The 26,850-nt window shown below is 41.3% G+C and overlaps 3 protein-coding genes across 4 annotated transcripts; 2 read left to right on the forward strand and 1 right to left on the reverse strand.

Moving 5' to 3' along the window:
- The first annotated feature begins 1,561 nt into the window (after positions 1 to 1,561).
- On the forward strand, positions 1,562 to 5,045 carry LOC137874463 (C-type isolectin Sp-CL4-like). Of its 2 annotated transcripts, XM_068713147.1 has the most exons (6): positions 1,562 to 1,714; positions 3,204 to 3,322; positions 3,403 to 3,539; positions 3,692 to 3,829; positions 3,941 to 4,049; positions 4,851 to 5,045. In XM_068713147.1, the coding sequence occupies exons 2-6, from the start codon at positions 3,250 to 3,252 to the stop codon at positions 4,916 to 4,918; spliced, it is 525 nt and encodes a 174-aa protein (XP_068569248.1). In that variant the 5' UTR covers positions 1,562 to 1,714; positions 3,204 to 3,249; the 3' UTR covers positions 4,919 to 5,045. The 2 variants fall into 2 exon arrangements, with proteins under 2 accessions (XP_068569248.1, XP_068569249.1); XM_068713148.1 differs by lacking the exon at positions 1,562 to 1,714 and having other exon boundaries at positions 3,051 to 3,322.
- A 1,704-nt stretch (positions 5,046 to 6,749) lies between these two features.
- Positions 6,750 to 10,589, reverse strand: LOC137874808 (GATA zinc finger domain-containing protein 14-like). Its single transcript, XM_068713777.1, has 7 exons — positions 10,578 to 10,589; positions 10,265 to 10,488; positions 9,808 to 10,153; positions 8,944 to 9,108; positions 8,512 to 8,751; positions 7,212 to 7,986; positions 6,750 to 6,760 (listed from the first exon to the last, which is right to left on the reverse strand). The coding sequence occupies exons 1-7, from the start codon at positions 10,587 to 10,589 to the stop codon at positions 6,750 to 6,752; spliced, it is 1,773 nt and encodes a 590-aa protein (XP_068569878.1).
- A 7,065-nt stretch (positions 10,590 to 17,654) lies between these two features.
- On the forward strand, positions 17,655 to 23,060 carry LOC137874462 (C-type isolectin Sp-CL4-like). Its single transcript, XM_068713146.1, has 7 exons — positions 17,655 to 17,723; positions 20,890 to 20,974; positions 21,183 to 21,301; positions 21,382 to 21,524; positions 21,675 to 21,812; positions 21,924 to 22,032; positions 22,873 to 23,060. The coding sequence occupies exons 3-7, from the start codon at positions 21,229 to 21,231 to the stop codon at positions 22,938 to 22,940; spliced, it is 531 nt and encodes a 176-aa protein (XP_068569247.1). The 5' UTR covers positions 17,655 to 17,723; positions 20,890 to 20,974; positions 21,183 to 21,228; the 3' UTR covers positions 22,941 to 23,060.
- The last annotated feature ends 3,790 nt before the right edge of the window (positions 23,061 to 26,850 follow it).

Genomic DNA, 26,850 nt, shown 5'->3' on the forward strand with positions numbered 1-26,850 from the left:
GATAGGGTAAGGAGCTCGGATATCAGGAGGGAACTTGGAGTTGAAGCGCTACTCCTTCGCATTGAAAGGAGTCAGCTGAGGTGGTTCAGGCATCTAGTCAGGATGCCTCCTGGGCGCCTCCCACTGGAGGTTTTCCAGGCACGCCCAACTGGTAGGAGACCCCGGGGAAGACACAGAACACGCTGGAGGGATTAAATCTCTCAGCTGGCCTGGGAACGCCTCGGGATCCCCCAGAATGAGCTGGAACATGTTGCGGGGCAGAGGGAAGTCTGGGTCAGCCTGCTTGGCCTGCTGTCACCACGACCTGACCCCAGATACGTGGAGGAAAATGGATGGATGGATGGATGCTTTGTGAAACGGGGCCGTGGCGCAATATTAACCCCGATGGCTTTCCTTTATGGAATTCGTGCACCAACAATAAACAGTAAAGCATGTGAGTTGCCTGCCATCATTGTGTCGGAAACAAGTGAACCGTCCACTTCTCTGTGTTCAAACAGAGGAAGCAGAGAAAAGAAAAGCATCGCAGAGGTGGGTGTGAGAAAAAGAAACATGATCCAGAAAATCCAGTTCCAGCAGTGGTGGATGAGATGTTCATGGGTCTTTGGTTCTAACCACTGTGAACGCACCAAATTGGGCCTGAAGGAGGCTTCAACGCTGCATCCCACGCAAACGTTTTCATCTTTAAAAATTAACTTGGCAGGAAACTTTGACCCGATCGTATACGAATGTTATGGAGATTCAAATGGTGAGGAGGTGAATTAAAGCCAGATTGTAAAAATTAGAATGTGAGAAAAATTGATCAGGATTTACTTTCACTTCACGTTACACGTTAGTAAAGCAAAAGTCTCTCCTTGTGACTCATTTAAAGTCAAATGTTTTCACCCAAAAAGACCATTTTATGACATCTGGGCTCAAGTAGAACCAGACACGACATGAAGCTAAGGAACATTTAAAAGGCCGTTTAGGGACTTGAGTGCGTTGAATATTTGCTATCCCCACCCTTCAACTATAAATATTCAGTGTGTCAAAGCAAACTATCATTGTTGGTTCTCACCGATGTGAACTTCCTCCCGGCTCTGAATTTCCTCCTATAAAGTAAAGAATTCAAATGTTCCTCAAACATTTCAACGGTTTCTAGGCCCGAGGTGATGTCACTCACCTGAACTGAACTCAGTACTGATCTTATCGTCTCACACAGAGAGAGACGGACTCTGTTTGGGACAGTCTGAAAATAAAAGGGGGTCACTACTTTTGTTCTGTTTGCGGAGCCACATCTGAGTCAGGGAGTTGGATCAGACCCAAACTGTGTAGTCAATAGATTTCTTTAATGAGCTGAGAGTGGAAGAAATGATACAAATGCATTTACATTACTTATTTATTGTGTTTATCAGTTTTATTTAAATTCTAACAGTGAAATCAGAGAGAGTTGTTGTTGAAAACACGCTTAGTGACAGTTTACTGTGGGATGAAACAGAACCCCAACTCAGCTGAAGTGAGTTTCAGTTGAACACCTAAAACAAGAGTCTGTCTCTCAGTCACATGGAATACTTTATTACTGTTTGTTCTGATAATGAATCATATGAAAATGATCCATTTGGTGACATTGGCAGAACATTGACATGTCCACAGGCCATGAGTGTTGAGTATAAGAGTGAGAGGAAGATCCACCTGACAGTCAGACAGAAGAGCAACGAGGGACCAGAACACATCTGTGGTGAGCTTCTTCTTCTCTCTTTGTTTTAGGATATCAGAACAACACATATATCTCTCAGGTGATTCAGTGAATACTGAAGTCTGATTGGCTCATACAAACTGCCTCATACTTAAAACCAGATACACCCGTAGGTCCCCCATTTGGACGCAGAGTACATCAAAACTTAGAGAGTTTTGTGTGAAAAGTAACTGGCAGAGAACCCACGAAGAACGAATATAGTGATGTTATAGTTCTGCAGAAACCTCAGTGTCCTGGGAACAACATGAACTAGGTCACTTCTACATGAGACAAACACATCTCCCATCAGCCAAGCAAACAAATAACAAAATATCATAAATCATACTCGATATGACTGGGACAGACCGGAGAAAAAGGCTGCTACACTCCGTTAGCAACGTGCTACCTACAAACATGCAGCATGAAAAAGCACGAGCGCCTGACGGAGATTACGGACATAGTTTCCATTTCTCTCCCCGGTAAACCATCGCAGAGATATTCAGCTTCGAACACAAAAAGTCACACAGCTTTCATCGAATATTGTACTTACTTTTGGTCGAATCTCAGCGAAAAAATGGAATATCTCCGTACTTCCAACGCATGTTTGTCCAGCTGCTGGTGCTCCGTGTGAATCCGTTCGATTCGTGTCTCTCCGACACTCCTCGGATTCTTGGGAGGGTTGGAAGCTCAGCAAATCAGATTTCAGAGCTGGACCTTTTTGAGCTTTATTGGCTAATAGTGCTGTCAATCATCTAGCTTTCAATTCCAGGCAATTCTATTGGCTCCTACGGTTCGAAGGATGTCTCAATGGTGAAAATCGGAGAAGGGGGGGCTGAGATACAGCCCTGAACAGAGAGTCTGAAGCAGTATTTGACCTTAAACTAAACAACTAAAAAGGGCTTAGAAAGAGCTTAAAACACTCAAAAAAGGTCCAATCTTCGGTCTATTGATTCAATGAACATCATGAGTGATACATAGAAGTGATATAGAGTGTTTTTGAATTGAAAAAATACTTTTTTATTCAAATATTGGAGTATTTGATCAGTTTTCTAATTTGAAATGCTCTATATTTCATAAATGTTTCACTGTATCTATGTATAGCTGTGTATATAGAGCCTATATCAGTTGTTCTAAGAGCTCAGCATATTAAAAGTCTTGGATACCCATACTTTCCAAAAAACAATACCCTAAAAGTGCTGTTTTTCAAGATCGAGCTTTTGAGTTTTCCAAGTTCTGCTGTGTTCCATCCTTATCTTATGTGAACCAGTAACATGTATTCTGATAGTTCCATGATTTTTCTCATCTCAAAAATATATAATTTTTTTTTTTTTTTTTTTTTTATACAATTAATTAGGTATTTCTTATCTTTATTCGAGCTGAGGCCTGCAAATAGGCCTCGAGCTGAATTACAGTAATATGATCCAGTGATTATGTTTTCTTAAACCACCTTAAACATTCAGTCATTTATACATTCAAACTGTCACATTTCCAGGTCATATTCCAGCTGAGAAGCACTGAGAGTTAGTGAGGTCTGAGTCATGCATCCAGCTGTGGTAGCTGCTGTGCTGCTGTTGGTGGGCACCATCAACACCGTGACAGCATGGAGCACCGGTAAGTACTATGCTATCAGCAAATCATTATCCAACTAAAACCCAAGAAACTTCGTCATTGAAGAACTTGTTTTTTCACAGATGAAGTTCAAAAAATGTGCAAGGACCGAAATCTTGAGAGTTGTGGTCGTGGTTGTAAGGCTGGTGAATGGATTCGCATGGATTGTGATCGCTGTGTGAAATACTTCAAGATTCCTAGTACTTTCCATGAGGCACAGGTGATAAAACACACACACACACACACACACACACACACACACACACACAGGCATCAGAAAAAAGGAAGATAAATCTATCCTTATCATCTCTTACATGTTCTGATAAAGTTCTGATGAAGACAAACACTTTTTCACATTTCTGTTGATTTCAGGATTACTGCCACTCTGTGAATGCTGAACTGGTGTCGATACACAATGAGGAGGAGAATATTCTTGTGATGTGTCTGAGCTTGAAATACAACTCTGATTCACAACCTCAACCATTTTGGAGCGGAGGCAAGAGATCAGGGGTAAGCAGTGAACGCCTCATTGTGATCAGAGGGAGGAAAGACCCTGATGGACGATACATAGAGGAGAATGTGTCACATGTCATCACTGATCCTCACCTTTGTGTTCTTCAGGAGGGGTTCATATACACTGATGGATCTGAATTTGACTACGCTAGATGGCTTCCTGAACAACCAGACAATCATCGTGGACAAGAGGGCTGCGTCGAGATGAATGTTTGGTGTAAGGGAATTTTGAATATGAAAAAAGTCTGTAAACTAGAATAATTCAAAAGTGCATCTGAAGAAGATCGGGCCTCATTGAGAACCAGTCACACCAACAGAGTAGTTCTTAATCTGCACACGAGAGATTGAAGAGAACTTGTTTGACTTAAGGGTTATCACGATTTATTATGAAGGAATTTGTAGTTCAAAGCTGCAATCATGAATATTTTAACATGAAGAAGGATCACATGACTACCTGTATATGAGAGAGGTTGCTCATAGTGACGAACCCACAGGAATTTATTACCTAATTCCACAATTCCCTTCAGCTCTACGGAGCATTAATCTACTTTACTGTTGAGTCACAGAATGATGTGAACCTAAGAGTAATATTTATATTTCATAAACTCAAACACTACTGACACTACATGTGTTATGATTCTGCTGATTTACTTGATGTGAACTTTTTACTATTGGAACATTTTTGTGAATGTAAGTTGCCCACAAACAGAGTGGAACATAAAAATATTAATAATACTATTAATAATAATAATACATTTATTAAATATACCACCTCTCAGAGAAGACAAACCATAAATAAAATACTAAAAACAATAAAACATGTGGCTTTATAAAGTAATTTAGGGTTGTTGATTACACTGATGATCACTTATCATGAACGTGCATCTACTCCTGATCATGTGACCTCATCGAGTTGAAACAAGAACTTTAAGACTAAATTATTCCTGCATGAGGTCCATGATCCTTCTGCTCAAAGCAGGAAATGTAAATATATAATCTACCTTTTCTTCTTTTCCAGACTGGGGAAGCTGGAACGATCAGAACTGCTCAGTTAAGAAGGACTTTTTCTGTCAAAAGAGAGCTTGATCATCATCAGCTGATGTTTGCTTTCACATTTCCAATCAGCTGACCAGCTGAGCTGCAGGTGGACCACTCTGGTTCATGATAACCTGCCAACACAAGCTCTTAACTTTACTGCAATAAACGCTTCAGCATTCAATTTCCAGCGTCTCGTTTCATTTGTTCACGTTCAGCAATATGAGTGTAGAAATCTTGTTCAACTTCTTCCAGACTCATTTCTTTTTAACATAACTGTGGTAAAACAACTGTCCTGCAACAGACGTCATGGTGTCACTATTCTGTGTTCACTAACCTCTTTAAAGGGTTAATCATTTTCTAAATGTCTCTACCAACCAATAAATCCCATGAAAACACCAAATCCAACAATGAATAGATTCCAATAAATATCAACTTAACGAAAGCTTTAGATGTTGTGCTTGAAGACCTCTAATCTACATGAATGTGAGAAGTTCTTTGATGTTATGAAATCCAGTAGGATGAATCCTCCAACGCTGTGCTCCAAAAACTCTATGAATATGAATAATGCTGGGCAACATAATGCGTTATTATCGCATTCATTAATTAACGCCGACAATTATTTTATAGCACACTAACACAGTTTTTACAAAAACATTGATGCCACTGAATCATCCAAACAAATGGTGGAGGGAGGCTTCAGCAGACTATGTTGGATGCAACGTGTGGGAGAAGTATAGATAGACAAAAGCAAGACAAGCTAACAAATGCCACAGAGAAGCGGATAGATAGAAACTGCAGGCTGATTAGTATTGTGGAAGATGTCGGTCTGAGGAACGTTCTCAAGGTGCGTTCGCGTCGCGTTTGGTGTGAACACACCTTTAGGATCGTAACAAATTACGGCACGTATGAGCCTCCCAAAAGGAGAGGACTACAAAAGTGATGGCGTTACAACGTGCACCGCCTGTTGATCTCACTGGAGACTACCGGACATCGCTGGGTAACCGTCGTCACCTCAGAGTTACAGTGCATTATATTGATGAACAGTGGGAGCTGCGTTCACATGCTCTTACTGTCATGAAATCCCAGATAAACAGACATTTGTGTCATATTTTGAAGTGCGTTGTGTATTTGTGCTGATATTTACTTATTCGTAAATTTTCTTGTGTTTTAATTTACTATTGACTTTTTTTTATTTTAATTTTTCAATAATGTATTTATTTGCTTGTTAATGGATCTCCTGTTTTTATTGAGGAAACATTTGTATATATATATGTATGTATATATATATATATATATATATATGCATGTAGTTATGGCTTTGTTTATATAGAGTGTGTTTTGTATATAGTGATACTCCAATGTGACCTTTTGAAAATCTAAAAAATAAAAATAAAAATTTCTCTTTGTAAGTTGCTTTGGCTTTATTACAAATAGACAAATAACAAGTACGTATAAGACGTAAAATCAAAGGAAGCAGAAACACTTAAACGCACTACAACAGGAACAGGAAGTCAATGATTTTCACATGAAAGCATACAACAGCATTCTTCTCACACACTGTAAACATTTTTAAATATTCAATATAATGACCAAATGTTCTGGCTAGTCTGGAATATATATTTCATAACTTGTGCCATATTTGTTTCACAAAAGTAAAATTAATCTTGCAAGATTTATTCTTATGTCCGTTTAAAATGGAAAGTAAAAGTGTTGACATTGTCGTTGTAAATTTGACTCACAAATTAAAACGAAATGCCCCTTCAGAGGTTAAATATATGTTCATGTTGAATCATGTTGGGTCACTGAGATTGTGAATTTTGATTACACACTTCTGACGAGGCGTACAGTCATGTCTGATGGCAGCCCTCTCCTCACCAGTTCATCTCTTATCTGGAGAAGAAAAACGCAACAGTGGTGCTGAGATGTGATCACTGCCTTATCAGATGGTTGAGTGTAAAGAGGGAGATCTGTGATTGTTTTAATGTATTTCTGAATCATCGAACGTGTTCATAGTAAGACCACTAACATAATTAAACCTCCAAACTAGCCACAGCAGGAGCAGTTATATGATGCTTTGACATGCTTTGATTTCTGATTAGATAAGAGGCTGACCTGTTGTATGAGGGTACTCCTGATGTAGTCCTCAGAGAGTGGAGACGAAGACGAAAGTCTCATTCTCAGAGCAACAACTAGAAGCACAGTGTCCAAACATTACAATGCAGGCCAGGAGGCTGCTGAAACTGATTCTCAGACAACTCATTATTCTCACTTAGCTCCCACCCTTAGCTATGTATAATTAAGAGATAATTAAATAATGTACGTCACCATTTGTCATACTTACTTGTGTTTGAAACGTCTGTTGAAGGTGCTGGGAAGCAGTGGTGTCTTTTGTTGTAGCTGGTGTAGTGCTGGTTGTAGTTAGTGGGGTAGTCGTTGAGGGAATGGGGGCTGTAGTTTGGGTGGTTGTTGTAGCTGGTGTAGCGCTGGTTGTAGTTAGTGTGGTAGTCTTTGAGTGAATGGGGGCTGTAGTTTGTGCGGTTGTTGTACCTGGAGTAGTGCTGGTTGTAGTTAGTGTGGTAGTCGTTGAGGGAATGGGGGCTGTAGTTTGCGCGGTTGTTGTAGCTGGTGTAGTGCTGGTTGTAGTTAGTGGGGTAGTCGTTGAGGGAATAGGGACTGTAGTTTGTATAGTTGTTGTAGTGCTGGTTGTAGTTAGTGGGGTAGTCGTTGAGGGAATGGGGAATGTAGTTTGCGCGGTTGTTGTAGATTTGGTTGAAATTAGTGGGGTAGTCGTTGAGGGAATGGGGGCTGTAGTTTGCGTGGTTGTTGTAGCTGGTGTAGTGCTGGTTGTAGTTAGTGGGGTAGTCGTTGAGGGAATGGGGAATGTAGTTTGCGGGGTTGTTGTAGCTGGTGTAGTGCTGGTTGTAGTTAGTGGGATAGTCGTTGAGGGAATGGGGATTGTAGTTTGCATAGTTGTAGTGCTGGTTGTAGTTAGTGGGGTAGACGTTGAGGAAATTGGGGCTGTAGTTTGCGCGGTTGTAGCTGGTGTAGCGCTGGTTGTAGTTAGTGGGGTAGTCGTTGAGAGAATGGGGATTATAGTTTGTATAGTTGTTGTAGTGCTAGTTGTAGTTAGTGGGGTAGTCGTTGAGGGAATGGGGGATGTATTTTGCGCGGTTGTTGTATCTGGTGTAGTGCTGGTTGTAGTTAGTGGGGTAGTCGTTGAGGGAATGGGGATTGTAGTTTGTGCGGTTGTTGTAGCTAGTAGAGTGTTGATTTTAGTTGTTGGGGTAGTTGTTGAGAGAATGGGGGTTGTAGTTTGTGAAGTTGTTGTAGTTGGTGTAGTGCTGGTTGTAGTTAGTGGGGTAGTCTTTGAGTGAATGGGGGCTATAGTTTGTGCGGTTGTTTTAAGTGGTGTAGTGCTGGTTGTATTTAGTGGGGTAGTCGTTGAGGGAATGGGGGTTGTAATTTGTCGAGTAGTCGTTGAGGGAATGGAGGCTGTATTTTGGGTGGTTGTTTTAGCTGGTGTAGTGCTGGTTGTAGTTAGTGGGGTAATCGTTGAGGGGATGGGGATTGTAGTTTGTATAGTTGTAGTGCCGGTTGTAGTTAGTGGGGTAGTCGTTGAGGGAATGGGGACTGTAGTTTGCGTGGTTGTGGTAGCTGGTGTAGCGATGGTTGTAGTGAGTGGGGTAGTCGTTGAGGGAATGGGGGCTGTAGTTTGCGCAGTTGTTGTAGCTGGTGTAGTGCTGGTTGTAGTTAGTGGGGTAGTCGTTGAGGGAATGGGGGTTGTAGTTTGTATAATTGTTGTAGTGCTGGTTGTAGTTTGTGTGGTAGTCGTTGAGGGAATGGGGGCTGTAGTTTGTATGGTTGTTGTAGCTGGTGTAGTGCTGGTTGTAGTTAGTGGGGTAGTCGTTGAGGGAATGGGGACAGTAGTTTGTATAGTTGTTGTAGATTTGGTTTTAGTTAGTGGGGTAGTCGTTGAGGGAATGGGGGCTGTAGTTTGCGTGGTAGTTGTAGCTGGTGTAGCGCTGGTTGTAGTTAGTAGGGTAGTCGTTGAGGGAATGGGGGCTGTAGTTTGCGCGGTTGTTGTAGCTGGTGTAGTGCTTGTTGTAGTTAGTGGGGTAGTCGTTTAGGGAATGGGTGCTGTAGTTTGCGCGGTTGTTGTAGATTTGGTTGTAATTAGTGGGGTAGTTGTTGAGGGAATGGGGGCTGTAGTTTGCGTGGTTGTTGTAGCTGGTGTAGCTCTGGTTGTAGTTAGTAGGGTAGTCGTTGAGGGAATGGGGGCTGTAGTTTGCGCGGTTGTTGTAGCTGGTGTAGTGCTGGTTGTAGTTAGTGGGGTAGTCATTGAGGGAATGGGGGTTGTAGTTTGTATAGTTGTTGTAGTGCTGGTTGTAGTTAGTGGGGTAGACGTTGAGTGAATTGGGGCTGTAGTTTGCGCGGTTGTTGTAGCTGGTTTAGCGCTGGTTGTAGTTAGTGGGGTAGTCGTTGAGAGAATGGGGATTGTAGTTTGTATAGTTGTTGTAGTGCTGGTTGTAGTTAGTGGGGTAGTCGTTGGGGGAATGTGGGCTGTAGTTTGCGCGTTTGTTGTCGCTGGTGTAGTGCTGGTTGTAGTTAGTGGGGTAGTTGTTGAGTGAATGGGGGCTGTACTTTGTGCGGTTGTTGTATCTGGTGTAGTGCTGGTTGTAGTTAGTGGGGTAGTTGTTGAGGGAATGGGGATTTTAGTTTGTATAGTTGTTGTAGTGCTGATTGTAGTTAGTGGGGTAGTCGTTGAGAGAATGGGGAATGTAGTTTCCGCAGTAGTTGTAGCTGGTGTAGTGCTGATTGTAGTTAGTGGGGTAGTCGTTGAGGAAATGGGGGCTGTAGTTTGCGTGGTTGTTGTAGCTGGTGTAGCGCTGGTTGTAGTTAGTGGGGTAGTCGTTGAGGAAATGGGGGCTGTAGTTTGCGCGGTTGTTGTAGCTGGTGTAGTGCTGGTTGTAGTTAGTGGGGTAGTCGTTGAGGGAATGGGAGTTGTAGTTTGTATAGTTGTTGTATTGCTGATTGTAGTTCGTGGGGTAGTCGTTGAGGGAATGGGGAATGTAGTTTGCGCGGTTGTTGTAGCTGGTGTAGCTCTGGTTGTAGTTAGTAGGGTAGTCGTTGAGGGAATAGGGGCTGTAGTTTGCATGGTTGTTGTAGCTGGTGTAGCGCTGGTTGTAGTTAGTGGGGTAGTCGTTGAGGGAATGGGGATTGTAGTTTTTATAGTTGTTGTAGTGCTGGTTGTAGTTAGTGGGGTAGTCGTTGAGGGAATGGGGGCTGTAGTTTGCGCGGTTGTATTAGCTGGTTTAGTGCTGGTTGTAGTTAGTGGGGTAGCTGTTGAGGGTATGTGGGTTGTAGTTTGTGCGGTTGTTGTAGCTGTTGTCATGCTGGTTGTAGTTAGAAGGGTAGTTGTTGAGGGAATGGGGGTTGTAGTTTGTGTAGTTGTTGAAGCTGGTGTAGTGCTGGTTGTAGTTAGTGGGGTAGTCGTTGAAGGAATGGGAGTTGTAGTTTGCGAGGTTGTTGTAACTGGTGTAGAGCTGTTTGTAGTTAGTGGGGTAGTCGTTGAGGGAATGGGGATTGTAGTTTGTGCTGTTGTTGTAGCTGGTGTAGTGCTGTTTGTAGTTAGTGGGGTAATCATTGAGGGAATGGGGGTTGTAGTTTGTGCGGTTGTTGTAGCTGGTGTAGTGCTGGTTGTAGTTACTGGGGTAGTCATTGAGGCAATGGGGGTTGTAGTTTTTGCTGGTGTAGTGCTGGTTCTAGTTAGTAGGGTAATCATTGAGAGAATGGGGGTTGTACTTTGCGCGTTTGTTTCAACTGGTGTAGTGCTGGTTGTAGTTAGTGGGGTAGTCGTTGAGGGAATGGGGGCTGTAGTTTGCGTGGTTGTTGTAGCTGGTGTGGTGCCGGTTGTAGTTAGTGGAGTAGTCATTGAGGGAATGGGGGCTGTAGTTTGCGTTGTTGTTGTAGCTGGTGTGGTGCTGGTTGTAGTTAGTGGAGTAGTCATTGAGGGAATGGGGGTTGTTGTCTGCGCGGTTGTTGTAGCTGGTGTAGTGCTGGTTGTAGTTAGTGGGGTGGTCTTTGAGTGAATTGGGGTTGTAGTTTGCGTGGTTGTTGTAGTTGGTGTGGTGCCGGTTGTAGTTAGTGGGGTAGTCATTGAGGGAATGGGGGCTGTAGTTTGCGTGGTTGTTGTAGCTGGTGTGGTGCTGGTTGTAGTTAGTGGGGTGGTCTTTGAGTGAATTGGGGTTGTAGTTTGCGTGGTTGTTGTAGTTGGTGTGGTGCCGGTTGTAGTTAGTGGGGTAGTCATTGAGGGAATGGGGCCTGTAGTTTGCGTGGTTGTTGTAGCTGGTGTGGTGCTGGTTGTAGTTAGTGGGGTAGTCATTGAGGGAATGGGGGTTGTTGTCTGCGTGGTTGTTGTAGCTGGTGTGGTGCTCGTTGTAGTTAGTGGGTTAGTTGTTGAAGGAAATGTTTTTGCAGTTGCAGTTTGTGCAACGATTGTTGATAGTGGGATAATTGATGTGGATGGAGTAGTTGTTGTAGCTTGTGTGGTTGTTGTGATTTTTGTAGTGATGGTGGATGTTGCCACTGGTGTAGTTATTAAATGATTGGTTGTGGTTGTCATTGGGTCTGTAAAAAGAATTGTGTAAAGATTACAAGTGAACTTTATCAATCCAACAACATAAAAAAACAACGAGGAGTTCCACTCACCGTTTCCAACACTCACAATGACACATCGGAGCTCAGAGTGATACTTGACTGAACTGTGGAGATAAATCAGTACGATAGCTCAGTTACAAAATTGTGTCAATGATACTAAATTATTTTAAGTTATTAAAAGGCATAGTCTTTCTTGCTATAGCTCTCCTTCATATTAAAGGAATAGAGAAAACTGCTTCTGAAACGCACTGCATCTGGTGGAATCACAAGCATTGTCTACAGTGGCTGTCCCTCACCTGGTGGAGGCTAACTATCACAAACGTCAGTCAGATTATTGTCTTTCATTCTTTCAAACACCTTCTTGAAAAGGTCGGCGTTGTTATTTGATTATATCCTAAAACTTGTGTATGTCCAAGTCCTTCATAATGTTTAAAAGTATGTGGGTTTCTCCTTCTTTTCTTTGGGGCATGCATCTCTACTCCAGCTCTGCAAACTATTGGCTAGTTGGTTTGTGTTCAACGCAAAAGTGTCTGTCGCAAAGTGACGCATATTAGGAGTGAGCTGTATACATGTCCAAAACCAGAATAATATCAACATATCACACGTCTTAGTCAGATAATGCTCCATTCGGAATAAGACCTAATTCAGAATATCCAAACGGAATATGATGCTTACATGAACCATATCAGATTTGTAAAATTGTCATATTCTGAATAATAGTTGTCAGTAGTCGGTGTTATAGGGAAATGTGCGTAGGACAAGTGACTGACTTGAAAGCTGCCTGGAAGCTGAAACAGATGGGGTGGCTTTCTCCATCTTCGTTTTCAGACGGCGTCCATCTCAGGATGTACTCTCCTACTCCTGCTACTACTCCTACTCTAATCTGGTTTACGTTGTGTGGCCCGCTGAACAGCAGCTCGGAAATCCTTTTAAAAAACAGAAGAAAAAAAGTCTTGGCACGTTAAGATAACCTTTCCAAAAACCACCACACCCACAAATGAAGCCAAACTGTCTTCCATGATGGCATGATCAAAATCCTCACCTGCTACCTTGCTCCTTTTTCTTTCAAATGTTTCCTCAATGGCAATTCTTTCACTTTTATACATTTTTATAAGAGTCACACTCGTTGTTGCATGTAGGTGGATCTTACCAGTAATCACCTTTAAAACCCTGAGCTTGTGAAACTACAACTGAAACAACATGGCGCTTGTACACAGTGTACTCTAAGACGTTTTTTGTGGGTTTTTTTGGCTTTAAATGCAAACTGCATTGTTATATTTGATACAGTTGGTTGGTTTTTACACTTGTTTCAGTCTTGTCAAACCTGTTCAATGCATCAGTGTTGACAGAAAACAACAGATCAATTTCCTCGTACGCCTGAATTCCCGAGCAACCATTGACTAACATATTTATTTGGACAAGTTTTTCTAACATTCTGCATCATTAACCTTCTTTGAAATTGATGTTTGACTTACGTGGAGACATTTGCCTCAGCAATGATGCTGATATTCAGGGACTGATCAACAGGCGTGTACAGCCGAGCTCTGTTTGCTGGGGTTGGAGGCAGGAACTTGGGCAGATAGAGTCCCTCTGTGCAGGACGGCACCACAGGATCCACTGGAACAATAAAGACGAGCAAGACTTTTTCTAAGGATGGAAATACCAGTCGGTTCGTCCATCCACCTGTCGGTCCACCACTTTGGTTTGGACTAGAATATCTCTATAAACCGTTTGATTGCCATAACATGCTTTACAGACATTCATGGTGCCCAGAGGATGAATCCTAATGACTTTAATGACTCAAGAGTTTCACTTGCTCTGTGAAAAATCTTCACATCTACTATATCGACTGGAACAAACATGGTTGCTGGAGCTTTACATTGAGCTTAATGTTAGAGACACCAAACTAGCAATTGACCTTTCCATAGACGCTCAAGCAATCGTTTCTATTTTTCTTAATTTTCAGGCTGGTGATATATATATATATATATATATATATATATATATATATATATATATATATATATATGATTCTAAAACGTTTCCTTTCTACCTAAAAATCTGTGGAGCTAACATTAGCAGAGTATGTTAGCACACCATTGACTAACGTTAGCTAATCTGGAGGTATACTGAATGTATAGACATGGTGCTGTTGCTTTTCAATGATTGTTACAGTGAATAAAGACCTACCCAACTTTACTGGAACAGTGAATTTTAATAATGTCAAATTCAGACTATTTTATTCAGTTTGTACAGCATTTAACATTTGCAAACTTTGGCATTTTTTTTACTTAAAAAGGGGTTTTCTAGAAAAAGTGTTTATTTTGCAAATTAAAGTTGTTGGTACCCTTACTGTAACTTAGGCAGTGTAATAATGTTTGCAATAGTATCAAGCGCTAGCTAGCAGAGGAAGCATCCAATCCATCATCAACATTATTGAAAGAAAATCGTCAATGTTAATTGTATATTTATCCAGGTTCTGCCAAAACAACAAATATTACCAGTCAAAACTAACTGGACAGGCAGTTTGCTGATAGCGATGTTTGTGTTTAAGATCGTCGCAGACCCGTTGTCTTGAGTCAAGGTGATGGTCTGCCTGGTAAAGTCCTCCATCACCAGCTGGACAGCGTACGAACCTTCGTTAATGCTATTGGTGGGGCTGAATGACAGAGTGCAGGACTGCAAGAGGACAAAAAGGGACATGAGGTCAAAATAATGTACTTTCTGTCACTTAATGAAATACCCAACATGTACATTTAATTTGGAACAAAATCGCAGTTTTAAAGCTATTTTCATTTTTTTGCTTGTTTTATCAGTTTGGTCTTTTTGGTCAAAGTGAGCCGAAACCAGAGGTGGAATGTAACTATGTACATTTACTTGAGAACTGTACTTGAGGTGCTTGTATTTTATTAAGTATTTCATTGTATTCTATTTATTTCTTCTTCTCCTCCTCTAAAGTATTGCTTTTTATTGCACTACATCTCGTAGATAAATATTGTACTTTTTACTGTACTACATCTCAGAGATAAATATTGTACTTTTTACTGTACTACTTCTCAGAGATAAATATTGTACTTTTTACTACATTTGTCTCACAGCTAAATAAACTCTTTAAAAGCCTCTTGGATCAGCTGGAAAATGTTTCGTCACATAGCTGTTGTTCTTTTTAGAGATACGTGGTTCTCACAGGACAGCGACGCTACAAACATATGACGATCTTTTACTTGTAGTATTATCACAGTGTGATTAAGTACTTTCACTGCAGTAAAGGATCTGATCCTGGATTATGATTGGACTATAATGGTGCGATTATAAAACATCAGTGTTTGTGTTCGCTCACTGAGGAGAGGCTGAGAACGGAGGGCGGTGTGCAGACGTCACACTCTGCTGCCGTTGTGTTTCCATATCTGCATTTGATCTCGTCACCGTCGGGGTCGAACGCCAACAGGTGGAAATCTCTCTGACAGTTTGAAGGAACTCTGATGGAGAGAAACATTTCCATGTAAAGCTTGAGCCAGGAAGCCACTCGCTGCTGATGATTCAGTTTTGTCTCGACAAAGGTATCTATTCAATGTCAAGAGACAATCTAGTGACTGTCTTTCTGTTGGAGTTAGATACTTCATGTAACCTGACTCACTTCTTCCTCAACGTTTGTACCAGGAACTTTACTGCAGACGTCTTTATGAACGTAAGCTTGAATCTGAGCCTGAACACAAGTCAGCAGATTTCATGCTTTAAGCTGTTTTTAAGTATTTTTGTATCTTTTTTTGGAGGGTAAAAGTTTAAATTGAGTTAAACAACTAAAATAAACCAGAATTCATGTATTTGTTCTTCTTCTATTCTTTTAAAAATGTGTTGTGAGGTCATAATTTCAGCAACATAAAATATGTATTGTGATTCAAAGTGTATAATTACCTCCGAACTGGTACAATGGTGGTCTGGGGGGACCCGTTGGCTCGGCCGGTTTCCGACCGGTTCCTCAACTCCACCAAAGTCACAGCTTGCCAAAATACAACATTGTTTTTGTTACTGATCCAGGCACTACTGGTCAACCTTCAGGGGAAATTATGAAAAAGTCATTTTTAACCCCGAATATAAAGTGTGCCAATTAATCATTATTTCACATGATAGAGCAGCAGCACTGACAGTTTTAAAAATGTTGTTGGGATGCCACAAATATGAGGAAATGAACACTGAAGGAAACAACCATCATAGCAAAATGTTACAATAGAAACATGTGTCACAGACTTTAGTTTGCACTTCCTGTTTTAGTTTGTACCTGCGTCTTGTGTCCTGTGTTTGTTTGACTTCCTGTCTTGTGGGATTTTTCCCTCCTTTTTTTCTGTGTATCACCTGTATTTATTTAGCCTCTTTTGTTGCCATTGTCTCAACCACCAATCAGTGTCCAGCCTGCCTTAATGTCTGCACACCTGTGTCTAGTTGTCTCATTCCTTTCTTGTGTGTTTGCAGTCCTGTCTTTTGTCTGTTGTTGGTCGGTTTGTCTGTAATTGTATGTGGTTTAACTACTTCCTTGCCTACATCCTTCATTTGGTGCACTCACTGCAGCTGCAATGGAGCGTTGCTGAGAAACTGCCGAGTCATGATTCCTTCTCTCTGACACCACTCTCCACTGAGCTCCTGGTCCACGATGTTCAGCACTACAGGAATCTGGGTCCCACAGTTCCCGCTGAGGCAGGTCCACGAGTCGATATATGTGCACCTGTGGAAGGTCAGCTTATAGCGGAAGACCACCTGTAGTGTCACAGTGGAGACGAGTCAAAGAAAACATCTTACTGTGAAGACAGACACAGGACAGAGGCCAGGTTGGTTGGTGCATGGTTCATTTCTGGTCCTCTGAAGGTCAGTTTTTCCTTCCTTCACCTGCACTCATCTAAGATGTTAAAACATCTGAAAATCACTAACTTTTGTGGGGATTTCATGAAGGTAATATTTCAGTTTTATAGTATCCAAGGAAAGTAGTGGTGTTTGGACTGAATGTATTATAAAACTGTGAAATATTTCCTCATACAAAGGCTTGTATGATTTATTATGAAAAGTAATTCCTCATTTTTTTTGCGTTTTCCTACAGAAGTCCAGAAACAATTCCATTTGTTACATGAATACAAAATAAACTTACGTCCTCAAAGGAAACAGCTTACTTAGGTTGAATAAAAGATGCTGAAATACTTAGTTAAGTTTAGAAAAAGATCATCTCCTGGATTAAAGTAACCCAGAAGTGTCGTTCCTGAATTTAGCAAGTTACTTGACAAAAAACATCAACGTTGACTTCTCGTTTCACGTTAGGAACAAACATCGGTCTCCTGGTAGAAAGATCAGTTTGTTGGAGCCGTTGACCTCCCCTCCCGCCCGGTGTGTGATTTAGCGGTCTTTATACTTCCTCGTTCAAGATTACATACACAATAAATGTTGTGGGATATCCTCATTATTTTTCATAGGTAAAGCTACAAATGCTGGATTAGATCAACCCAAACTGTCTTCTACAGAGATATTGGAAATGTGTCACTTCCAGTTAGCAGACATTGGAATCAGCCACATTTTGATGAAAAGATGTGAAAGTCTGTCATTGTAGCTGCTTAACAATTTTCATCCAGAGTTGGGTCAAATGTTCCCATTGATGTTAATGTATATTTTGTTTTAAGAGATTCAAAATGTTTATATTGTTACTTCAATTATATTTTGAGAGGAACATTTGACTTTCCTACTGATGAATTGCTTTAAATCTGTTTTCGAGATATTCTATTAACTGTTTCAATCAAATGTCCAAATTGTTTCAAATTGAATCAGTTTGCTTCATTTTTTGTGACTAACTGTTTAGATGGTTCCACAGAAAAAAACCTCATGGAAAGTTATTCTTAAAACCCTTTATTGTGTAGTATATTTAAAACATTGTTGAGACACATCCCAGAACTATTGTTATCACTTTTTATTTCCTGCTTTTATTCATTCATTTAAAACAGTTAAAAGTGATCTTTTCTTCTGTCTTGTCACATTCTATTGGTTAATATTGACGAGGGGAGCTGTGTACGTACCGTGATGGATCCAGATGCGTCAGGGTTTTTGGGTAGTAATTCATCACTGTCCCATAAAAATGAGAAGCCTGGGCGACGCTGACCAGCAGTAACAACAGAGAGAGCGACATAGTGAATGTGTTGGTCTCTCCCCACAAAGACAGCAGGTAAATACCAACAGGCTTCCAAAGTCTCTCTCTCTCTCTCTCTCTCTCTCTCTCTCTCTCTCTCTCTCTCTCTCTCTCTCTCTCTCTCTCTCTTCCCATCTGACTGAAACTGGTATGAGGAAATGTTTTGTGTACAAGATTATAATCACAAAATTAAAATGCTTTTAGCATTAACGTGTGCCGTGATTGGTCAGTGGGCCAGCGTGACTTTAGTCAAACAGAAAGCTAGCTAGCAGAAGTTCGTACATAGTAAGAGTTCAGGTTGAAACATATGTAAGAGGAGTTATGACATTTTTAGCGTTTTGCTTCGTGTAGATTCTTTTTTTTTTTACCTTTAGCCTTCTTGGAGTCAGTGGGAGGGGTCCTGGAAAGGGCGCCGCCTGCCGACTCCATAGTTCTCCTGGGGGACTTCAACGGTCACATGGGCAATGACGGAGAAACCTGGCGGGGGGTGATTGGGAGGAACAGCTTGCCCGATCTGAACCCGAGTGGTGTCTCGCTATTGGCTATGTGCTAGCCACGGTTTGGCCATTATGAACACCATGTTCGAACATAAGGTGGCTCATAAATGTACCTGCTACCAGAACACCTTAGGCCGGAGATCTATGATCGACTTTGTAATCGTATCATCTGATCTGCGGCCGTATGTTTTGGTCACTCGGGTGAAGAGAGGAGCAGAGCTGTCAACTGATAACCACCTGGTGGTGAGTTGTATCAAATGGCGGGGGAGCAGGCTGGAAAGACTTGGCAAGACCAAACGTGTAGTGAGGGTGAACTGGGAACATCTGGCGGAAGCCCCTGTCCGGGAGGTCTTTAACTCCCACCTCCGGAAGAACTTCTCACACATCCCGAGGGAGTTTGGGGACATGGAATCCAAGTGGACCATGTCCAAAGGCTCTATTTTGGAAGCGGCTGCTAGGAGTTGCGGTTGGAAGGTCATTGCTTCCTGTCGTGGCGGGAACCCGGTGGTGGACACCGGAGGTGAGGGAAACCGGAGGTGAGGGAAACCGTCAAGCTGAAGAAGGAGGCCTTTTGGGCCTGGTTGGCTCAGGGGTCTCCTGAAGCAGCTGAGAGGTACCGGTAGGCCAGAAGGGCTGCTGCTGCGGTGGTCACGGATGCTAAAACTCGGGCATGGGAGGAGTTCGGGGAGGCCATGGAGAAGGACTTTCGGTTGGCCTCTGGCAAACCATCCGACGGTTCATGAAGGGAAAGCAGGGCCTACCCCAGGCTGTTCTCAGCGTGAGGGGGACTGCTGACCCGGACGGGGAGGCATCATCGGGCGGTAGAAAGAGCACTTTGAGGAACTTCTAATCCCGACCAACATGTCCTCTGGAGAGGATGCAGCGCCTGAAAGTAGTCAAAAAGCTCCTTGGTGGCAAGGCACAAGGGGTGGATGAGATCCGCTGACACGCCTCTTCAATGTCGCTTGGGGGTCAGGATCAGTGCCCATGGACTGGCAGACCGGGGTGGTGGTTCCCATTTTCAAAAAGGGGCACAGGACAGTGTGCTCGAATTATCAGGGTATCACACTACTCAGCCTTCCGGGGAAGGCCTATGCCAGGGTGCTGGAAAGGAGGCTCTGACCATTTGTCGAACCTCGAATTCAAGAGGAGCAGTGCGGATTCCGTCCCGGGCCGTGGAACAGTGGACCAGCTCTTTGACCGAAAGGACAAGGTTGCAGCTACATGCAACCAAAATGAGTTTCCTCCGTAGGGTGGCTGGGCTCAGCCTTAGAGATAGGGTAAGGAGCTCGGACATCCTGAGGGAACTTGGAGTTGAGGCGCTAATCCTTTGCGTCGAAAGGGGTCAGCTGAGGTGGTTCAGGCATCTAGTCAGGATGCCTCCTGGGCGCCTTCCACTGGAGGTTTTCCAGGCACGCCCAACTGGTTGGAGACCCCGGGGAAGACCCAGAACGTGCTGGAGGGATTACATCTCTCAGCTGGCCTGGGAACGCCTCGGGATCCCCCAGAATGAGCTGGAAAATGTAGCGGGGCAGAGGGAAGTCTGGGTCAGCCTGCTTGGCCTGCTGTAACCACGACCTGACCCCAGATACGTGGAGGAAAATGGATGGATGGATGGATGCTTTGTGAAACGGGGCCGTGGTGCAATATTAACCCCGATGGCTTTCCTTTTGGAATTCGTGCCCCAACAATAAACAGTAAAGCATTTGAGTTGCCTGCCATCATTGTGTCAGAAACAAGTGAACCTTCCACCTCTCTGTGTTCAAACATAGGAAGGAGAGAAAAGGAAAGCATCGCAGAGGTGGGTGTGAGAAAAAAAAACATGATCCAGAAAATATAGTTCCAGCAGTGGTGGATGAGATGTTCATGGGTCTTTGTTTCTAACCGCTGTGAACGCACCAAATTGGGCCTGAAAGAGGCTTCAACTCTGCGTCCCACGCAAACGTTTTCATCTTTAAAAATGAACTTGGCAGGAAACTTTGACCTGATCGTATACGAACGTTATGGAGACGCAGATGGTGAGGAGGTGAATTAAAGCCAGATTGTAAAAATTATGAATATTTGCTATCCCCACCCTTCAACTTTAAATATTCAGTGTTGTCAAAGCAAACTATCTTTGTTGGTTCTCACCGATGTGAACTTCCTCCCGGCTCTGAATTTCCTCCTATAAAGTGAAGAATTCAAATGTTCCTCAAACATTTCAACGGTTTCTAGGCCCGAGGTGATGTCACTCACCTGAACTGAACTCAGTACTGATCTTATCGTCTCACACAGAGAGAGACGGACTCTGTTTGGGACAGTCTGAAAATAAAAGGGGGTCACTACTTTTGTTCTGTTTGCGGAGCCACATCTGAGTCAGGGAGTTGGATCAGACCCAAACTGTGTAGTCAATAGATTTCTTTAATGAGCTGTGAGTGGAAGAAATGATACAAATGCATTTACATTACTTATTTATTGTGTTTATCAGTTTTATTTAAATTCTAACAGTGAAATCAGAGAGAGTTGTTGTTGAAAACACGCTTAGTGACAGTTTACTGTGGGATGAAACAGAACCCCAACTCAGCTGAAGTGAGTTTCAGTTGAACACCTTAAACAAGAGTCTGTCTCTCAGTCACATGGAATACTTTATTACTGTTTGTTCTGATAATGAATCATATGAAAATGATCCATTTGGTGACATTGGCAGAACATTGACATGTCCACAGGCCATGAGTGTTGAGTATAAGAGTGAGAGGAAGATCCACCTGACAGTCAGACAGAAGAGCAACGAGGGACCAGAACACATCTGTGGTGAGCTTCTTCTTCTCTCTTTGTTTTAGGATATCAGAACAACACATATATCTCTCAGGTGATTCAGTGAATACTGAAGTCTGATTGGCTCATACAAACTGCCTCATACTTAAAGAGCTGAATTACAGGAATATGATCCAGTGATTATGTTTTCTTAAACCACCTTAAACATTCAGTCATTTATACATTCAAACTGTCACATTTCCAGGTCATATTCCAGCTGAGAAGCACTGAGAGTTAGTGAGGTCTGAGTCATGCATCCAGCTGTGGTAACTGCTGTCCTGCTGTTGGTGGGCACCATCAACACCGTGACAGCAATTTCCTCAAGTAAGTACTATGCTATCAGCAAATCATTATCCAACTAAAACCCAAGAAATGTGGTCATTGAAGAACTTGTGTTTTCACAGATGAAATTGAAGAAATTTGCATGGACCAAAATCTTGACAGTTGTAGTGGTGGTTGTATGGATGCGGATGATCAATGGATCCGCTTGGATAAGGATCGCTGTATGAAATACTTTGAGATTCCTAAAACATTCAAAGAGGCAGAGGTGATAAAACGCACACACACACACACACACGCACACACACACACACAGGCATCAGAAAAAAGGAAGATAAATCTATCCTTATCATCTCTTACATGTTCTGATAAAGTTCTGGTGAAGACAAACACTTTTTCACATTTCTGTTGATTTCAGGATTACTGCCACTCTGTGAATGCTGAACTGGTGTCGATACACAATGAGGAGGAGAATATTCTTGTGATGTGTCTGAGCTTGAACTACATCTCTGGTTTGGATCGTCGACCTTTTTGGATCGGAGGCAAGAGATCAAGGGTAAGTAGTGAACGTCTCATTGTGATCAGAGGGAGGAAAGACCCTGATGGACGATACATAGAGGAGAATGTGTCACATGTCATCACTGATCCTCACCTTTGTGTTCTTCAGGGTGGGTTCAAATACACTGATGGATCTAAATTCGGCTACGCTAGATGGCTTCCTAATCAACCAGACAATCATCTCAGAAAAGAGTGCTGCGTCGAGATGAACGCTATTGGTAAGGGAAAATAAATGATATAAAAGTAACTTTTGAATATGAAAAAAAAAGTCTGTAAACTAGAATAATTCAAAAGTGCATCTGAAGAAGATCGGGCCTCATTGAGAACCAGTCACACCAACAGAGTAGTTCTTAATCTGCACACGAGAGATTTAAGAGAACTTGTTTGACTTAAGAGTTATCACGATTTATTATGAAGGAATTTGTAGTTCAAAGCTGCAATCATGAATATTTTAACATGAAGAAGGATCACATGACTACCTGTATATGAGAGAGGTTGCTCATAGTGACGAACCCACAGGAATTTATTACCTAATTCCACAATTCCCTTCAGCTCTACGGAGCATTAATCTACTTTACTGTTGAGTCACAGAATGATGTGAACCTAAGAGTAATATTTATATTTCATAAACTCAAACACTACTGACACTACATGTGTTATGTTTCTGCTGATTTCCTTGATGTGAACTTTTTACTATTGGAACATTTTTGTGAATGTAAGTTGCCCACAAACAGAGTGGAACATAATAATATTAATAATATTATTAATAATAATAATAATAATAATAATAATACATTTATTAAATATACCACCTCTCAGAGATGACAAACCATAAATAAAATACTAAAAACAATAAAACATGTGGCTTTATAAAGTAATTTAGGGCTTTTGATTACACTGATGATCACTTATCATGAATGTGCATCTACTCCTGATCATGTGACCTCATCGAGTTGAAACAAGAACTTTAAGACTAAATTATTCCTGCATGAGGTCCATGATCCTTCTGCTCAAAGCAGGAAATGTAAATATATAATCTACCTTTTCTTTTTTTCCAGACTGGGGAATGTGGAACGATAACCGCTGCTCAGGGAAGAAGGACTTTGTCTGTCAAAAGAGAGCTTGATCATCATCAGCTGATGTTTGCTTTCACTTTTCCAATCAGCTGACCAGCTGAGCTGCAGGTGGACCACTCTGGTTCATGATAACCTGCCAACACAAGCTCTTAACTTTACTGCAATAAACGCTTCAGCATTCAATTTCCAGCGTCTCGTTTCATTTGTTCACGTTCAGCAATATGAGTGTAGAAATCTTGTTCAACTTCTTCCAGACTCATTTCTTTTTAACATAACTGTTAGGGAATGTCAGGGTTATGTCCCAACTTTTATATGGGCTGGCTGTCTAAGGGACATGTCACAATTGTTCTGCGAAGGAAATGTTTTTGACGCCAGTAGGACATCTCATTTTTCCGTTGCGCCCCAATAAGGACTTTGGGGCAAACTCTGTATTCGAATCACCAAATCCTATGGGGGGCGGTATTGACCAATTTGATGTGCTGAAAGTCTGAATGGGTCCTTTTATGGATTTTAAGTACGACTTTCATGGGAACCATAAGAAATGGTTGAATTAAGTGCCGAAAGGGTGCTATTGTGGATTTTAAGTATGACTTTCATTGGAAACCTAGTAAAAGGTTGGACTAAGTGCCGAAAGGCCGAATGGATGCAATTATGGATTTTAAGTACGACTTTCATGGAAAATAGCAAGTTCCTGGAGAAAGATAGCTTTCACAAGGGTCTGCAGACTTGCTGCACTTATCAAGTCATCAACGGGAAGGTTTCATGCCATTTCCAAGCAGTTTCATTCATGTTCTGAGAAGTTATGGCCATTTGAAGGAGGGGGACTTTTGCCCTTCATGACCGGCCTATACAAATTTAGTCAAAATGGCCATTTTTGGCATATTAGGGAACGGGTCTTTTTGAAAGGTTACTCCAGATTCAGTACTTGGGTCCTATAAAAACACATTCAATTGACATATGGTGGACACAAGAGGACACTCTTTAAGGTTCAAGTAGTTTCAAGTCATTAGCATGTTGTTAGAAGAAGATAGCTTTCCAGAGGGTCTGCAGACTTGCTGAAAAAGATGCTCATTCAAGTCCTCAAATTGAATATTTTATGCAATTTCCAAGCATTTTCAACCATGTCCTGAGAAGTTATGACTGTTTGAAGGAATGACGTTTGGGATATAGTTTTCCATTCAATTTATCCGACAAAAGTTACCATAAAAATGTAGTCCAACTGTCCCTTCTCCCGCAGGCATGCTACGTGCTAGAGAGTACCATCCAACATGAATGTGCCCCATTTGGGCGTGGCTACAACATATTCAAAAAGCAGGGCTCCGACACGTTTAGAAAAAGAAAGTGCTCTTGTGTCAGACTTATCCATTTTGACAGCATAATATGCTGTGCTCTGAGTTTGATCCAGGCAAAAAAATGTTCTAGGATGTTTAGAGGGATTTTGGCCATATGACCTTATTTTAGGGCCCGTACAACAAGTCTGTCGAAAATCTGGGGTCTCTTGGACCAATATTTGAGAGATTATGTCAATTCTTTCATAGCTCATATAATTCCCAAATATAAGGGAATATGGCACCAAATAAGCCCTTTGGGCCTGTTTTTGGGGACCTTAACTTGCAGCAACAAGCACCAAATGTTAGACATTTCATGTTCACATGACCCTCTTTGAATATGACAAGGATCCATTTCATTACCTTGCTTTAAAGTAATAAAAATTAAAAGAAAAGTTTGGTAAAAACTGGCCTGCTGGCATTTGGGAGCTTTGGGGTAGGACAATTGGCATAAATGACCGGCCCATTCAAAATGTATTAGAAATGTCAGTTTTTGGAGTTATAAGGAATAATTCTAATGTAACTCAAAAACTGACATTCCTCCTACATTTGCATGGGCCGACCATGTAGGCCAATAGTCCCAACCCCTTTTGTAGTCAAAATGGCCGTTTTGGAATAGCAAGGGATAGTCATAAAGGTCACTTTTATTCCCATCTGTCCCAAACAATATCTCCAATGTACTCTGGAACAAGAGGTTGAAACTTGGGAAAGGGCATACCTGGGAACAGCCCAACAAGTGAGCAGAGTTTAATGCAAATCGGAGGACTTTGAATTTCAGTCAAAACAGGCAAATCCTTGATTTCATCTTATTTCACTGAGAATTCAAAAGAATTCCCTTCCTCCAATCCTCTTCATTTTCATACCGTTGGATCTAGACTATGAGGAGATAGTACAGTCCACATTTCAGCCTCTCAGCCCAAAGGGTTTTGGAGATTTTAGATCCAGACCCAAAATGTCCCAATTTTTCCCAAAGCATCCATTCCGTACAATTAGGCGTTGGTCCGAGATATCTACGTTTCAAAGCAGGTAAAACAACTGCCCTGCAGCAGACGTCATGGTGTCAGCATTCTGTGTTCACTAACCTCTTTAAAGGGTTAATCATTTTCTAAATGTCTCTCCCAACCAATAAATCCCATGAAAACACCAAATCCAACAATGAATAGATTCCAATAAATATCGACTTAACAAAAGCTTTAAATGTTGTGCTTGAAGACCTCTAATCTACTTGAATGTGAGAAGTTCTTTGATGTTATGAAATCCAGTAAGATGAATCCTCCAACGCTGTGCTCCAAAACCCTTTTATATATTTTGTAATTTCATTATGACATTTGTTATTGAGATTGATGATTTGTTCAGTGTTCATGCTGTAATTTTAAACTACCCAACAGTGTAAAGAAGTTTCATGGGTTTATTGATATGAAGAGACACAGAGAAAATTATTATTCATTTATGAGGTTAGTGGACACAGAAAGCTTACACCAGGAAATCTGCTGCAAGACAGTTTTTCCACAAACATGTTTAAAAGAACAGAAAAACAAAGTTTTCTACAATCATGATGCTAAAAATCAGCAAATAAAACCAGACTTTGCCTTTAAACGGAGTACAGTGTTTGGTGTTTAGCTGTAGGTCTGTCTGAAAGCCTGCTGTGCCCTCTTGTGGTTGAGACCACCACTGAGCCGTCATATTGATTATTATCTCATTATCTATACATGATATTTAATCAGCAAACCATCACTGTGGTAAAAGCATCACTGGTGGAAGTATTTCAATCCTTTACTTCATTAAAAGTACTAATACCATTCTGTAAAAAAAATAAATCCATGTACTCAAAACCTTACTTTAGTAAAAGTATGTAAGTATAATCAGCTAAATGTACTTACTAACACAATAGTTCCCCTGAAATGTAGTGGAGTAGAACTATTAAGCTACTTAAATTTGAAATACTTATAATACAAGTATCTCAAATTTGAATAGTACTGAGTTACATTCGACCACAAAGTACATTATTAGACTATCCACTTTGACCGAGAACATTACTGGATGACAGTAGTGGTTCATGTAGCTCTATTATTATTAACTATGTAAATTGTCATTTATTATTTTTAGGCTTTAGTTCTTTGAGGACGCCGCTGGTTGTTTTAGAAAACATAACATCTATTTATGATCTTTTTGTTCAGTCTTTCCCCAGCTAGCTCAGTGTGAAACAGGCTCATAAATACATCCAGATGGATTTAAATTTCTCAGATTGTGTTTTGCTTTCAGGATAAATATTCACCACATAGACATCAATGACAACGAGGCCAACAAAAGATATATTAGTATCATTACAAAATGGAATAAAGCAGATTGATAGCATGTTTCTCGCACTGTATTGGAGGATGTCTTTTAATCATAGACAATAAGTTCAATAAATTAGATGACGGTCAACGGATGAATATGTCATTTAACAGTGCAAACCGTTTTTCCGTAACATCTTGCATTTTCTCATGGATTAGGGACATTTTAAACTTGGAAGGAAATAGCTGAAGGCTGTAAGGTGTTAATCTGCAAATGTATTTAGAGGTACATTTTCTACTCCCAGATAAACAGACATTTCTGTCATATTTTGAAGTGCGTTGTGCATTTGTGCTGA

This window comes from Cebidichthys violaceus, unplaced genomic scaffold (assembly GCF_023349555.1).
Source record: "Cebidichthys violaceus isolate CVI_PGR_0920_01 unplaced genomic scaffold, fCebVio1.0.p SCAF_19, whole genome shotgun sequence".
NCBI lineage: Eukaryota > Metazoa > Chordata > Actinopteri > Perciformes > Stichaeidae > Cebidichthys > Cebidichthys violaceus.

Coding starts and splice junctions, on each gene's coding strand:
- LOC137874463 (XM_068713147.1), top strand. CDS start 3,250: ATGCATCCAGCTGTGGTAGCTGCTGTGCTGCTGTTGGTGGGCACCATC. Junction 3,540..3,691: donor GTACTTTCCATGAGGCACAG/GTGATAAAACAC, acceptor TGTTGATTTCAG/GATTACTGCCACTCTGTGAA. Junction 4,050..4,850: donor CGTCGAGATGAATGTTTGGT/GTAAGGGAATTT, acceptor CTTCTTTTCCAG/ACTGGGGAAGCTGGAACGAT.
- LOC137874808 (XM_068713777.1), bottom strand. Junction 8,752..8,943: donor ACACCAGCTACAACAACCGC/GCAAACTACAGC, acceptor AACTACAACCAG/CACTACACCAGCTACAACAA. Junction 7,987..8,511: donor ACACCAGCTACCACAACCAC/GCAAACTACAGT, acceptor AACTACAACTAG/CACTACAACAACTATACAAA.
- LOC137874462 (XM_068713146.1), top strand. CDS start 21,229: ATGCATCCAGCTGTGGTAACTGCTGTCCTGCTGTTGGTGGGCACCATC. Junction 21,525..21,674: donor AAACATTCAAAGAGGCAGAG/GTGATAAAACGC, acceptor TGTTGATTTCAG/GATTACTGCCACTCTGTGAA. Junction 21,813..21,923: donor TCGGAGGCAAGAGATCAAGG/GTAAGTAGTGAA, acceptor TGTGTTCTTCAG/GGTGGGTTCAAATACACTGA.